General features: G+C 32.4%; 1 protein-coding gene across 2 annotated transcripts in view; it reads right to left on the reverse strand.

Moving 5' to 3' along the window:
- TOP2B (DNA topoisomerase II beta) overlaps positions 1-14,358 on the reverse strand; it is a 57,262-nt gene that overhangs the window by 40,816 nt on the left and 2,088 nt on the right. The window contains exons 2-4 of one of the 2 annotated variants that reach the window (XM_072950619.1): positions 4,037-4,192; positions 3,047-3,137; positions 1,679-1,742 (exon numbers count right to left, since the gene is read on the reverse strand). In XM_072950619.1, coding sequence (XP_072806720.1) covers positions 1,679-1,742; positions 3,047-3,137; positions 4,037-4,192 — 311 coding nt within the window. Of the gene's footprint in view, positions 1-1,678; positions 1,743-3,046; positions 3,138-4,036; positions 4,208-14,358 lie in introns of both variants that reach the window. The other variant, XM_072950603.1, reaches the window with a different exon arrangement.

The following is a 14,358-nucleotide window of genomic DNA, read 5'->3' on the forward strand; positions in this document are numbered from 1 at the left end:
CTTTAAATATATATATCTGTGTGTGTATAAAATATATATTTCAGTTAAAAGGAGAAATACTCAACAGTCTCTCATCAATAATTTGTAAACAAAAAAGGTAAAACAGGAAAGGAGAGGTGAAAAATATACTATCTTCACCCTTTCTTCCTTGTAGTAGTCATCTGAATTTTTGTTTTGTTTTGAAATAAAAGGACTTTCTAGCAGAAGCAGTGAAAATGACGTAGAGATAAATAAGAAAAAAGCATTGATATCTGATTGCCACTAAGAACCAAATAATTTAATTATGTCACTCTTATGTTCACACTAAAATGTGTGTTGAATGAAAAGGGAATTGAAAGACAGCAATAAAGGCACTTAGCTACATACAATTACTTTGTCCAGAACCTGTAATAAACTTAAAGGTAAAACATGCCACCAGGAGCCGTTCTTGATTACTTTGTTATGATGGAATTCTATGCAAGCTGTTTTTTAAGTCCATATTGTGAGATCAATGTGGCCAAAACAAATAAGAATCAAATTAACTGTAACCATGTTCATCAATAATGTATTTAAGAAAAGGCCCTCTTCCTTAGTTTCCAATCAAAATGTTTCAGCTCTGATTTTTAAAAAGCTTAAAGATATCAAACATTCAACATCTATTACTCCTTACTACCTCTCCTAAAACATAATATCATTGTAAATTGACCATTTCCTAAACATGGAAAAAAAGAAATCTTAACAGTTAAAATTTCCTTAAAACTATCTTAAATGTCTAAATAAGTTATAACTTACAAGTATACTGTGCATCTTACCATATAAATTCTCAAAAATGTACTCATTACAAAAATGATGAAAGTGAGAAATAAATAAGAAAAAAAAAGGAAGAAAAAGAAAAACCAAGAACTTCAACAGTATAGTTATGTGGTAATATTTTCAAATAAAATGCAGTCAACTTCATGGTGTAACCAAATATAAATCATGTTTTTATTATGCCATTAATCTTAACTAAGCCCTCTGAAATTAGATTATTATTAATATAACTGAATTATTAAATTTTCATGTTAAAGAAAAAATTTTAGATCACGCTAAATTTCGAGCGAATATCTTATGAAGGATAAGTAATACCTTACAAAAGGCATACCGGTGAAACAGAGTAAATGTTAACACCTGTATTTCTAACTTAAAACTTTATTATTTTCAGTCCCCCTCAGTCCTCCAAAAAATCATCATAGTGATTAGCCGAACACCTGGTATACATTCTATAAAATCAGCAGTTCTCAATTTACAAATGGTGTTATAAATTATGGAAAAGTCCAAATGCTGGTCAGGAAAAAATTAATTTAACCCATAACGTAACTGGAATAGCATTAGCAACAGTACCAAAGCAAAAGTAAGAAAGAAAAGATCGAGTGGCTATTCTAGCAGCTGAAACAACACCCAAAGCATCAAAGAGGGAGGAAAATGGTCTCTAAGTGCTCCCATAAGGAAGTATGTTGGAGAAAAAGTTCATGAATGACAGAGGAAACTATACAAGTATATAGCATTCTGGTTAAAAGTGGCAAAAATAACAAGGTCTCAAGCAACAGGAAACCAAAGGGTACTAACTGCAGGCATTATTCATTTCAGCAATATTCGTAAGTTGGGAACTATCTGAACAAGACAACTTAGCACAAAAAAATTAAACTTGAAATATACTTACGGATCAATAGAAACTTTAATACAGGTCATGTTCTTATCCCTTTGCTTATTGTCAGCTGCATTAACTACAAAATTAAATATTCTGATGAGTAATAAAATATATAAAAAGCTACAACAAACATACACGGACACAGCAGCATGTGCATCACTCCTTAATGTAAACATCTACTACAGTAATAGTTAGTCAAAATAACCACTGCTAACTTCTAATGCAAAACCTTATTTTCCAAACAGTATTTTTAAATTTTATGTCACACCAAATTACTGTTATGTCTTCTACCACAAAACAAGGTGGGGGTGGAGATTTTGTGATATATAAAAACAAATTTAAAAAAAAAAAACCAAACATCTGTAGTTTACAATCCCCTATCCAGGTCTAAAAGTAAAAAATTGGGTTTAATTACATTTTATTTTGTTAATAACTATTTTCTCTTGATCTCTTTCAATAAACTAGTGATTTTATAGACAGACTGAGCTGCAACCAGTTATTTCTGAATTAGAAAGGCAGTCTTTAGCACCCTTGGAAGTCAAAATTTTAACTCCTATGAACTATAACTGATAATAATATATTTGCATATATTAACTCCTGCTTTAGTAAAACCTGAATGCAAGCTAGCTGTCAAATTGATCTTCAAGCACAGAAGGAATATATTCCTGATAAACACTATGTAACCTAAAATTAAAACTGGTAGGTAGCTGGGAGGCAAGAGTGAAAAGTATAAAACATAAGTAAGAAGTTTTACTCGTCTATCATTTCCCAAAGACTGAAGTTAGCTCTGAGAGATCCATACAACCCTGCCATCTAGGAAACCTCAAGTGGTACTGATGAGGTCTCTACAGAGAATTCTTGGCTAAAAACATTTCCAAGGTGCAAGCATTCCCTAGGAGTCAATTAGGCATCCACACTTCACTGTGATTTAATTAATCATATGACTTGGAAAGGCCAGAGATATTTAGAATAATGGTTGTTAAACCTGGTTGCCGAACAGAAACACCAGATTTGTTGGTGAAAAACACAAGTTTTATATGTCTCACCTCAAACTAACTGATCTCTATTTTAACACGCCCTCCCAGATGCCTGGGATGCAAGCAACCCCCAGATGACTGCACATACAGGACCACAGACTAACCTTGGGATTACTGATCAAATACAACACACTTTATAGACAAACAAACTGAGACACAAAGATATGATGCACAGAGATACAAAACTGTTACAGCAGATGATCTAAATTTTCTGAAGAACATTCATATTCAGCATAAAAGCCAGAGACATCCTTTTAAATTAACAAATCTGGCTTTATATGTATATGGACATTACAATGATACCACTAAAAACAGATGCATTAAATCTTAAGCAAGTACTCACCCAAAATTTCATCAAAGATCTTGTATAAACCTGGCACAAAGGTAACTTCTCTGCAATTCATTCCTACATCTTCATCATATACCCACATTAGCTGCATCGAAAGAAAAATTCAAAAGAACTGATGAAGTAAAACAGTGTTTACCATCAACTTCACAAGGCATAAGTCTACCTTTGTCATTTACTCTGTAATTACTTAGACCTTCAAAGTAGAAAAACATTCTACTTCAGTTACAGTCAACCTCACTGTATTCATATTCAATTTAAATAGCCTCAAAATTGAGAACTTGGTCATTTTGTATCTAATCTGTATTCTTACTCATACACAAATAAAGTCAGTTTTAATATAAGGCACCAAAAATTGTGAGAAACGCTATTTAAACCAAATAGAAAAAAACCCATATATTTACATGTTTACTTCATACATTATACTTCTCTATATTATAAGTAGCACAGAGCAAAATAATATGAACACAGCATGCCTCTGGAGTCAAAGACACCAAGCTTTGGATCTCAGCTCTCACTAGTTGAGAGACCTGAGCAAGTTACTTAAATTTATTTAAACTTCAATGCTTTCATTTATAAAATGGAGATACCAGTACCTACTTTCCAAACTGGTAAAATCAAATAAGATAATGTGTGCTAGCCAAGTCCACAGTAAGCATTAAACAAAATCATTAATGTGTATATATAAATTCTAGAATTTAAAGTAAACCACAGCATGAACTTAAGAACTTTTAAAAAGTTCATATAGCACCATTTTACTGTATACTTCTTCTCTATACTCTATGTGTCTCTGATAGTTTTTTTCTCCTAATTTTTTAAATCTCTAGCAGGAAATGAAAACATTTCTACCTCTTAGATTTCTCTTCCCCTACTTTGCTTATTATCAGAGATATGAAATTACGTACTCACAAAGCACATAATTACAAAAATTTTTAAAAAGCAGATATAGAGAGACATCCCCTAATTTCAAAAAAATTTAATAATTACCTGTGTCAGTGGCTCCACAGATCCAATGTATGTATCAGGTCGAAGGAGAATATGTTCAAGTTGTGTCTTTTTCTGATACACTCTCTCGACAGACAACTTCTTCGAAGGATCATTTTTGTTTGCAATTTCTGACTCTTCTCTTTTTGCAGCATTGTTCTGATCAAAAAGAGTCTAAAATTAACCAAAAAATCAAATTTAAATAACCTACCAAGGGGTAAACTAAAATGTATATGGACACATGACATAGATTTTATCTTTAACAACAAAATTATCTTTCAGGCTCATTGATTTTTAAATCCTAAAGACAACACAGATCTGTCTACTAACAGTCTAGTTCTTTTTATAATATAGTGTGAAACTGCAGTTTTGACTGAATCCAAAAAGTAGGTATATAGTCACCAGAATAGCAAGAACGGCCTACAACTACTCAATCTAGAAATAGAAATACTTCCCAATTCTGTAACATATCAGGTTAATTTTTTACAGTCCTCAAAACTTTCCAAGGAATGTGAGGTCTGATTAGGTTATAGGTTTCCAATGACTGAACCTGGCTGGCTCAAGGGGTCCCAAAAAGCTTCCAGATGTAAGGTCCCTGCCATAAAGCTACTGAAGACTATAGTAAAGAGTGGGCAAAAATAACCTACACAAAATAGTCACCTATGTGGCTAGTATATACTGATATGACCGAGAATACAAAGCATGGTTTTATGAAATCTCAAATTTCACACATCTGTAGGTCATGTCAATAATTCCTTACATATCAGCACCTGGTGCCCCTTACTGAGGCATCCTATGATTCCAGTTTCTCTGCCAGTTCCAAGGAGGCAAAAGTGGGCGATTCTAATTCTAATTCCTACAGTAGACAAGGATCCCAAATGCAAATTCCCAATGTCTGGAGATTTCCCTTTTTCCTAATAGCAGCAGAGAACACATCTCTCTCCTTCTGGAATTCCCTAATGCTGAGAAGTAAGACATCTCACTAAAAGAAAGTTATTATGATGGCCTGTTTTCAGAGTCAAAAAATAACTCAAATATAAGACACAATGAGATATCTCCATAGGTCTCTGAGTTGTAGTAGAAATGAAACAATGAGAAGATAATAAGAGACAGAAAGATTTTGTGCATTTGAATAAGCAATATACCACTTCAATTAAAGACCTAAACATAGCCATACCACCACCTTCGAAGTTATTGTTTTTAAAAATATGTCAAATTTATGTTCAAAAATCAAAACATAATCTCTGAGTAGTCTAAACCAGGACAAGAATTTTACCTTCTGTCTATGGAAATTCAAACATCAATTATAATCTTCCAATGCTATAAATTTTACATAAAATTAAAGAGATTTTCTTATACATTCTTTCATTTATAAGGTTATCCATTAACACTGCTCAGAGCCAATTAAAAATAGCTTTGGACACAAGAAAATAATTGTTTCATAAAATCTTCATATTCTATTTCTGTCAAGAGTTAGACGATGAAGTAGCTGGCCAAAAAGAGGAACTATGTTTTTTAAATGCCAGACAGTCTCCAAATTCCTAATCATGTTCCTTGCTTTTCATGATGAGATAACTGATTAGTTTATAGAAACAAATATACCAATAAAAACATAATTGTTTTTTTTAAATGCATCCTTAGAATAGTTAGAACAAAGATCATAATGGCTAAGACCACAATCTTTAAGAAAGTGCTTAAGAGATGATAAATGCATGCATTCAAAGGTAGGTAACATTAACTTCTTACCATTAACTTAGAACCGTTTGCAATTTTGGCATAAAGGTCAGGAACTTGTAACAACCATGCAGGTAAAGGCCTTCCTATCCCAGGCTACTCCTCCAAAACAAATCTCACCACAAAGAAAATATTTTTCAGATTCGACTCAATAGAGGCTCATGTCTACCTAATTTAGGCTTCTACTTTTGGCCCTGATTAACACTGAGCTAAAATAGCACACCGGTATGGAAAACAGGGGTAAAGCCCTTCCTCAATACTTTTTTCAAGAATTAAAAACTTTCTTCATATCCCCTTACAACCAGTCTCCACCTCTTCCTTCCAAATGGGTATATGAGAGTATGAGTATAAGGAATGTTTGGCCTGCCCCTACCATGTCTAAAGTTCAAAAGTTGTTATTCTTGCTAGGATAATGTCTCAAAAATCAGAGAATATGTAAAATGTCTTCAGCTTTGTCAGATTACTATTTGTAATTTTCTCTAGGAATAATATATTAGAAAATAAGTGTGACAGTATACTTTAAACATTTGATGCCAAAATATTTTTTCCTAAATGTCGTATGACAAGTGTTGAGGAAAGAAAAAACAGTAGTATCATTCTATTTCAAGTCAAGAAAAGCATTAAGGAATATGCATTATTTATAGAATATCATAATAAAACAGATGATCTATAGATACTTCAAATTAACTCTCAATTATATTAAATAATTCCTAAAACTTCACATAAACCTTTAAACCTGGATATTTCATTGAGTAAATATTTTCAATTACATATATCAAAAATACCTGTGTTAATTATAAACTTCTATTTCTAAACTTTTATATAAAATTATATATAATCAAGCATTTTAAAATTAGTAGTTTCTTAAAACTATACTCTTTAGTGAACAAAAGTTACAAAAAGAATATAAAAAATGAGCCCATTTTCACCAGAAAAAAATTATACACAACATATACATGCCTAGGAAAAAATATGAAATATATCCAACAGAATATCAAAAAGGTTATTTATAAGAAGTAGAAACCTGGCTCATTTTCATTTTCTTTTCTAATAGACATTTTCTACAATGAATATATACTAAAGTATTTTATAAGCTTACTAACCTACATATGTGAAAACATAATTAAGCTAGAATAAAAAGTGTCTTCTTTCTAGAGGCACTGTTTGTATCTTTTTATTTCTGCAGTCCTAATCTTCTCACTAAAATCTAGGCAAAAAGGTAAGTGAAACCAAACCAAACAAGCCAGGTAGTCTTGGCAGCGCACAAAGCAGAAATCAACACTATGGCCAGGTTTGTCTCTTACCTTTCTACTCTCAACTAGCAGCAGCCTGCACTGCTCACTGACTCACGGGCAGCAAACACAGGAGGCTCTCTCCCAAGAGGTCTGTCAGCTTTTCTGACAGAAGCCTGGATTTAATGGTCTCTTGCAGCTCCTGTTTATTAGCAGAAAGTTGCCCACTGAATACTGTCCAGACCACTAAAGATCAAAATCTGAGAGTAAGGGGAGACAGGGCAACTTCCTCCCCCTCCCCATGCAATGGGATGACCCCACCCCAGAACAGGTGTGAATACAAAAACCCTTGGCCTGAAAACAGAGAAGTTAAATGAGAAAAATTCATTGATTACCTTCTCTGCAGATATAAATACCACTATCTCTAGCTCTTTCAAAGAAAAAAACAAGTCTGCTGTACTCCAGAAATTGACAACACTGTAAACTGACTATACTTCAATTTAAACAAAAATTTGAAAATATCAGAAAAAAATATTTTTAAAAAGTCACTCTGAGTAGAAATTTAGTTAACATTGTTGCTGATAATATCTCAAAAGAAATCAAGAAATTAGCCTCAACAAAAACAGCCCAGCAAACTCATATCTAGATGTTTATAAAATCACTCTTCAATTCCAGATATAAAGGAGAGTGATATATAATTGATATCTACAGGCTAAGAAAATTATGCTCATTTTAAATGTTGAAAACAGGTTTCTTTTATTTAAAAATGATTTAACTTCTTATCTTATACATTCACAGCAATAAAATAACTTGTACTATAATAATTGCACTATTACATATTGAATAAAAATTAATAGTATGCCCTTGAAAATAATCAGTTACCAAGAACATTCTGAATAAATTATCATTAAGGTTTGATAAAATGGAAAATTTATGAGTTAAGTTTATTTGTAATTTATTTTACTGTCTTTGCTTGTATGGACAAATCACAAAATTATTTATAGTAATAAATAACTCCAGCACCCAGTTACAATGGAATCTAAGCATTCAGGGCAACATTTTCGCTCCCACAGAAAACATGAAAATGCAAAATAAACCCATATTTAAAAATTTCCTCCACATACATAAAAGTTGTTTTAATTGTATTATTTGTGATTTACACATATAACAGTGCCATAATTGATTTTTTCTAAAGTTCAAAAGCTGGCTGTGATATTAAACAATGCATTACTGAGAATTTTTAAATTGTATCAAAAATATAAAAATAACACATAAAATCTATTTTAAAATACTAGTCTATTTTATAGCACCTTTGCAATAATGCTAACTCCTAATGCAAGTTTAATACTTATTGAAGACTCAATCTTTATCAAGAATACTTCAACAACCAGAAGAAAAAGAAACACATTAACTCCTAATTTCAGAAATAAGATGTACCAAGATCATTCTGTAAAAAGAAAGATTCTTTCATTCTTCCATTCAATTGACACACATAGTGCTGTACACCAGAAATTGAGATACAGCAATCACCCACAGTTTCTATTTTTCTGTGGAAGAATGCAACTGCTTCTGAAGAGGGAAAAGGAGATGGTTTGCCAGTTGGTGCAAAAAAGGAACTGAGCACTCCGTCACACAACAGGCACAGAAATCTAGCTCGCAAGGGTGGAAGTAGCAAAAGCTCAGCAAGAAGCCCCTTCTCTTATCTTCTATAAATGATTCTCTCAGACTTCATATTATCCTTTATACCATCTCCTCTTCTTTTCTCCCTCAAGGCTGTCATGCTTTGATATTCATTTTAGCCATATTTCACCTATATGACTATGGAGAGGGCCATGTTATCTACTTATCATCAATGAAAACGAAAACCAACAATGTGTCACCCACCAATGCACCTCCAGAAATGCCCTTCCAAATCAAGGCACAAGGAGAGAGTTAGAAGATGAGGGATACTTAATATCATAAGAAATACTTAAATGTTCACCACAAAAAGAAAATATAGATTTTCTCTAAAAGACATCCAAATCAGAAAGAAAAAAATTTAAATGTCACTAACTGCAGAGGAAATGATATCCTATAGAGAAAATTCTAAATATTCCACCAAAAAACTATTAGAACTAATTAAACTTTTAATAAAGTTGCAGGATACAAAATCAACATACAAAAATTTGTTTTGTTTCTGTAAACTAACAACAAACTATCAGGAAAAAAACATTAAGGAAACAATCCCACTTGCAATTGCAACAACAACAAAAATTAAATTATCTAGGAATAAATTTAACCGAAAAGGTAACAGAACTGTATGCTGAAAACTATAAGACACTGACTTTAGAAATTGAAAACAAAAATAAATGGAAAGTTACCCATGTGCATGGATTAGAAGAATATTGTTAATATGTCCATACACTCCAAAGCAATCTGCAGATTCAGTGCAATAACGATCAAAATTCAACATTTTCCACAGAAATAGAACAATCTTAAAATTTATATGAAACTACAAAAGACCTCAAATTGCCAAAGCATTCCAGAGAAAGAACAGAAGAGCTGGAGGCATCACACTCCTAAATTTCCAACTATATTACAAAGCTATCATTATCAAAATGGTATGGCATTGACCTTTTTAAAAAAAAAAAAAAAGATGCACAGATCAAAGGAACAGAAAAGAGAGCCCAGAAATAAATCCATGTATATATGGTCAATTAGTTTACAACAAAGAATCCGAGAATATAGAAGGGGGAAAGGAAAATCTCCTTAATAAATGGTGTTGAGAAAACTGGACAGCCATATGCAAAAGGATGGAATTGGACCCTTATCCTACACTACACACAAAAATTAACTCAAAATGGATTAAAGACTTGAACATGAGACTTAAAACCATAAAACTCCTAGAAGAAAACATAGGCAGTACACTTCCTGACATTGGTCTTGGTGATGAGCTTTTTTTTCTTGACATTAAAAACAAAAATAAATAAGTGGGACTACATCTAATTAAAAAGCTTCTGCACAGCAAAGGGAAACCATCAACAAAATTAAAAGGTAATCTACAAGTGGAGGAAAATATTTGTAAATCATGTATCTGATAATGGATTAATATTCAAAACATATAAAGAACTCACACAATTCAATAGCAAAAAAAAAAAAAAGTTAAAAAATGGGCTGAGAGTTTGTTGCAAACATTGTGGAAAACAGTATGGAGATTCCTCAAAGGATTGAAGACAGACTTACCATATGACCCAGCAATCCCACTCCTGGGCATATATCCAGAGGGAACCGTAATTCAAAAAGACACCTGCACCCCAATGTTCATAGCAGCACTATTTACAATAGCCAAGACATGGAAACAACTTAAATGTCCATTGACAGATGACTGGGTAAAGAAGTTGTGGTATACTTATATAATGGAATACTACTTAGCCATTAAAAATGACAAAATAATGCCATTTGCAGCAACATGGATGGCCCTGGAGAATGTCATTCTAAGTGAAGTAAGCCAGAAAAAGAAAGAAAAATACCATATGATATCACTCATATGTGGAATCTAAATATATAATTAAAGACAAATGAACCTATATATAAAACAGAAACAGACTCACAGACATAGAATACAGACTTGTGGTTGCCAGAAAGGAGAAGGGTGGGAAGGGATAAACTGGGAGTTCAAGATTTGCAGATACTGACTGGTATACATAAAATAGATAAACAAGTTTATACTGTATAGCACAGGGAAATATATTCAATATCTTGTAGTAGCTTATGGTGAAAAAGAATATGAAAATAAATATATGTATATTCATGTATGACTGAAGCATTGTGCTGTACACCAGAAACTGACACAACATTGTAAAATGACTATACCTCAATAAAAATAAAAATACCATTCCACAACAAAATTCAAGAAAAAAATTTGGCTGAGGATCCAAATTGGTATTTTTCCAAAGAAGACATATGGATGGCTAACAGGTGTACAAAAAGGTGCTCAACATCATTAATCTCAGGGAAATGAAAGGCAAAAAGCACAGTGAGATATCACCTCACATCTGTTAGAATGGTGATTATCAAAAAGACAAGAAATAACAAGCGTTGGCAAAGATGTAGAGAAAAGAAACCCTTGTGTACACTGGTGGAATTGTAAATTGGTGCAGTCACTATCTAAAACAACATGGAAGCCCCTCAAACATTAAAAATAGAATTATTATATGATCTAGCAATTCCACTCCTTAGTATTTATACCAAGAAAATAAAAATATTAATTTGAAAAGATATATGCACCCCCATGTTCACTGCAATATTGTTTATAAGAGCTAAGACAAAGAAGCAACATAAATGTCCATCAATAAATGAGTGGATAAAGAAAATGGGGTACTTATATACAATGGAATATTAATCAGCCATAAAAAAAGAATGAAATCTTGACATTTGGGACAACATGAATAGACCTAAAGGGCATTATGCTTAGTGAAATAAGTCAGAGAAAGAAAGACAAATACTGTATGATCTCACTTACACATGGAATCTAAAACAAAACAAAACCAACCAAACTCACAGATAAAGAGAACAGATTAGTGGTTGCCAGAGCAGGTGTCAGAGGCATAAAATAAGTGAAGGTGGTCAAAAGGTACAAACTTCTAGTTATAAAATAAGCATGTCTTGGGATGTAATGTACACCAAGGTGACTACAGTTAACAATACTGCATTGTACATTTGAAAGTTGTTAAGAGTAGATTTTAGAAGGTCTCATCACAAGGAAAAAAACATGTAACTATGTATGGTGATGAATGTTAACTAGACTTATTGTGGTGATCATTTTACAATATAAAAAAATTTTCTCAGATGAAAAAGTGAAAATACTTCTCACTGGATTTAAAAAAAAAGTGGGAAAGACGTGTGTACATTCAACTGAGAGCTTACTATGTGCAAAGCATTATGGGAATTATATGAATATTCTCAATCAATCTTCATAAAAGTTTCATGAAGTAGACAGTATTACTAATGATTTCCTTTTTACAGCAAGGAAACTGAGGTCTGGAGAGTTTGAGCTAACAGAGCTAGTACTTGTAGAAGCTGAATTATGAAACCAAGTGATGTGATTTCGTAGCTCATACTCTTAAAAAGCATTATGCTTATATTATTATTAAAGATACATATACCCTGAAAAGGAAGTGTACTCCCTAGCTTTTTGTGTGAAAGTAAAAGAAAGGTTAGTAGAAAGAGAGATACATAGGTATTTACCAGGAGGCTTTTTTTAATCCTGTGATATCAGGGTATAAAAGACAAATTGTTTTGGTTTTTAATGTTTTAAGGTGGAGGAATGTGTCAATGATGGTTAAGAACATAAGCCTGGTTTAAATCCCACCTCTGCCTTAGCCATGTGCCTAACACTTTATTACCTAATGTCTCAGCCCCTGTTTCCTTCTCTGCAAATGGGAATAATTATATAATCTCACTTCTTTAAAACTGGGTCCTATTTGTATTAAGATTTTTAAAAATACAAAAGAGGCTTTTTTTTAAGGTACTTAGTAAAATGCAACTGTTACTATTGCTACCACCTAAGTATTTAACATATCTGAAACTAATGGTGAACATACCCACTTCTATTCAGAAAAGTTAGCACAGTTTATTAAAATTGTTTCTAATACTGCAATTCGTTACTGGAGAATGTATCTAAAGAACTGCTACCTAACCACTTGTCCTAATAATGAAATAAGACTTTTCAGTAAGTCAGTATGTTAATTATCTAATTGGTTAACGATAACTGAGGTTGGATTATGCACCCAGCTCTTTGCTGAAAGCTATAAAGGATACAAACAAGTAAAATACATGGTTTCTGACTTCAGGAGTTTATAATCTAATTTTTAAACAAAATCACACATGAAAGTTACTTTTAAAAGAAAGATATTTTTGTTTTATGATCCGTAAGGGTATCAGAAAAAGATGAGTATAAACTGGAAGATAAAAGTTTGGTGACACTTTGAGCTAGCTCCGAAGAGTAAGATTTAGACTGGTAAAGAGAAGAGAAAGAGGCATTCCTGATGGAAGATAAACACGTAAAGTGACAAAAAGAAACATGATGTGCAGTAGACAGTGAAGAAAGAAATCTCACGAGGATGACATGGAATAAATTTCAATTGGCACGTAATTTATCAAAGAACTGGCTTGCAAGTCTAGTTGAGGAGTTTAGACTTGCAATAATGAGCCGCTAAAGCAAAGTTCTTAATGCAAATCTTTAAGCAATATTTAAATTTATAGTCATGTTTCCTGACCAGTCTTTTGGCTTGTATGCTTTATATTTTTATTGAATTTTACTTTTAAAAAACTACAGTGTTAATTGTAGTTTTATATTTTTTAAGAGACTTACGTTTTAGAGATAAGTACTGAAATATTTACACATGAAGTGTATAATTGTTGGATCTGCTTTGCTTCAAAATAATGAGGGGAAAGGTGGGTGACCTTGAGCTGCTAACTGTTGACAGTAGATGACAGAGGGATGCTCCTATATCATTCTGGTCATCATGATGTTATATGCTTAATATTTCCCATTACAGTATTGTTTTAATCTACCAAATTATAGTACTGGGAAAAGATCAATATTCACACAGTGAATAACCGTATTCTAATATTTCCACAATTTTTTTTTGCAACCACTTAAACATGATAAAAGGCTGACTGAACAAAAGACTATTAGGGTCTACAAATCAAAGCTTCACAAAACTAAAAGTTAATTCAAGAAATTCTGCTTGCTTCAGAGAAGCCTTTGTAGCTTCTGTCAATTTTAACTCAAAATAGTTCTATAATACTTACATCTTTCACTTTTCAAGTTTTAAAAAATCTCTTTACTACATTGCAAATCAAACATAAACCCAATAAACTATTAAAAGAAGTTAATGTCAATCTTAAACCACTTTGCTTTGTGGTTTCAGATACTGAAATGTAAGCTTCTGTGCAGTGATAACATTAACACTACATGGTAGCATTCATCCCAACAGAAGTTAATACCAGCAACCATGGCACTACTCTCCCAGCCCCCAGAAAAAGAACGATACCAGGGATTAACTCCACTTTTATTTCTTCCTGTAACCCACAACCAGGTAGCAATATAACATTAGTTTCAATAAAGCAGGCAAAGTTAACCCTCTTCAGAAACAGATGACCTCTGCAACAAACCCCTGAACTCTTACAAAGGAATAATCTGCTTTCAACCTGGCTCAAAAAAAATATTTTACGTAAAAGCAACTTTATTATTCTCAGTGCGCATGTCTTGAACTTCACCAATAAAAATAAACGTTTATAAAGCCCAGCACTGTGCAACATATATTATCTCATTTAATTATCAATGCAACCTTATTTTACAGATGAGGGAGCAAC

The sequence above is a fragment of the Vicugna pacos genome, chromosome 1 (assembly GCF_048564905.1).
Source record: "Vicugna pacos chromosome 1, VicPac4, whole genome shotgun sequence".
Classification (NCBI taxonomy): Eukaryota; Metazoa; Chordata; class Mammalia; order Artiodactyla; family Camelidae; genus Vicugna; species Vicugna pacos.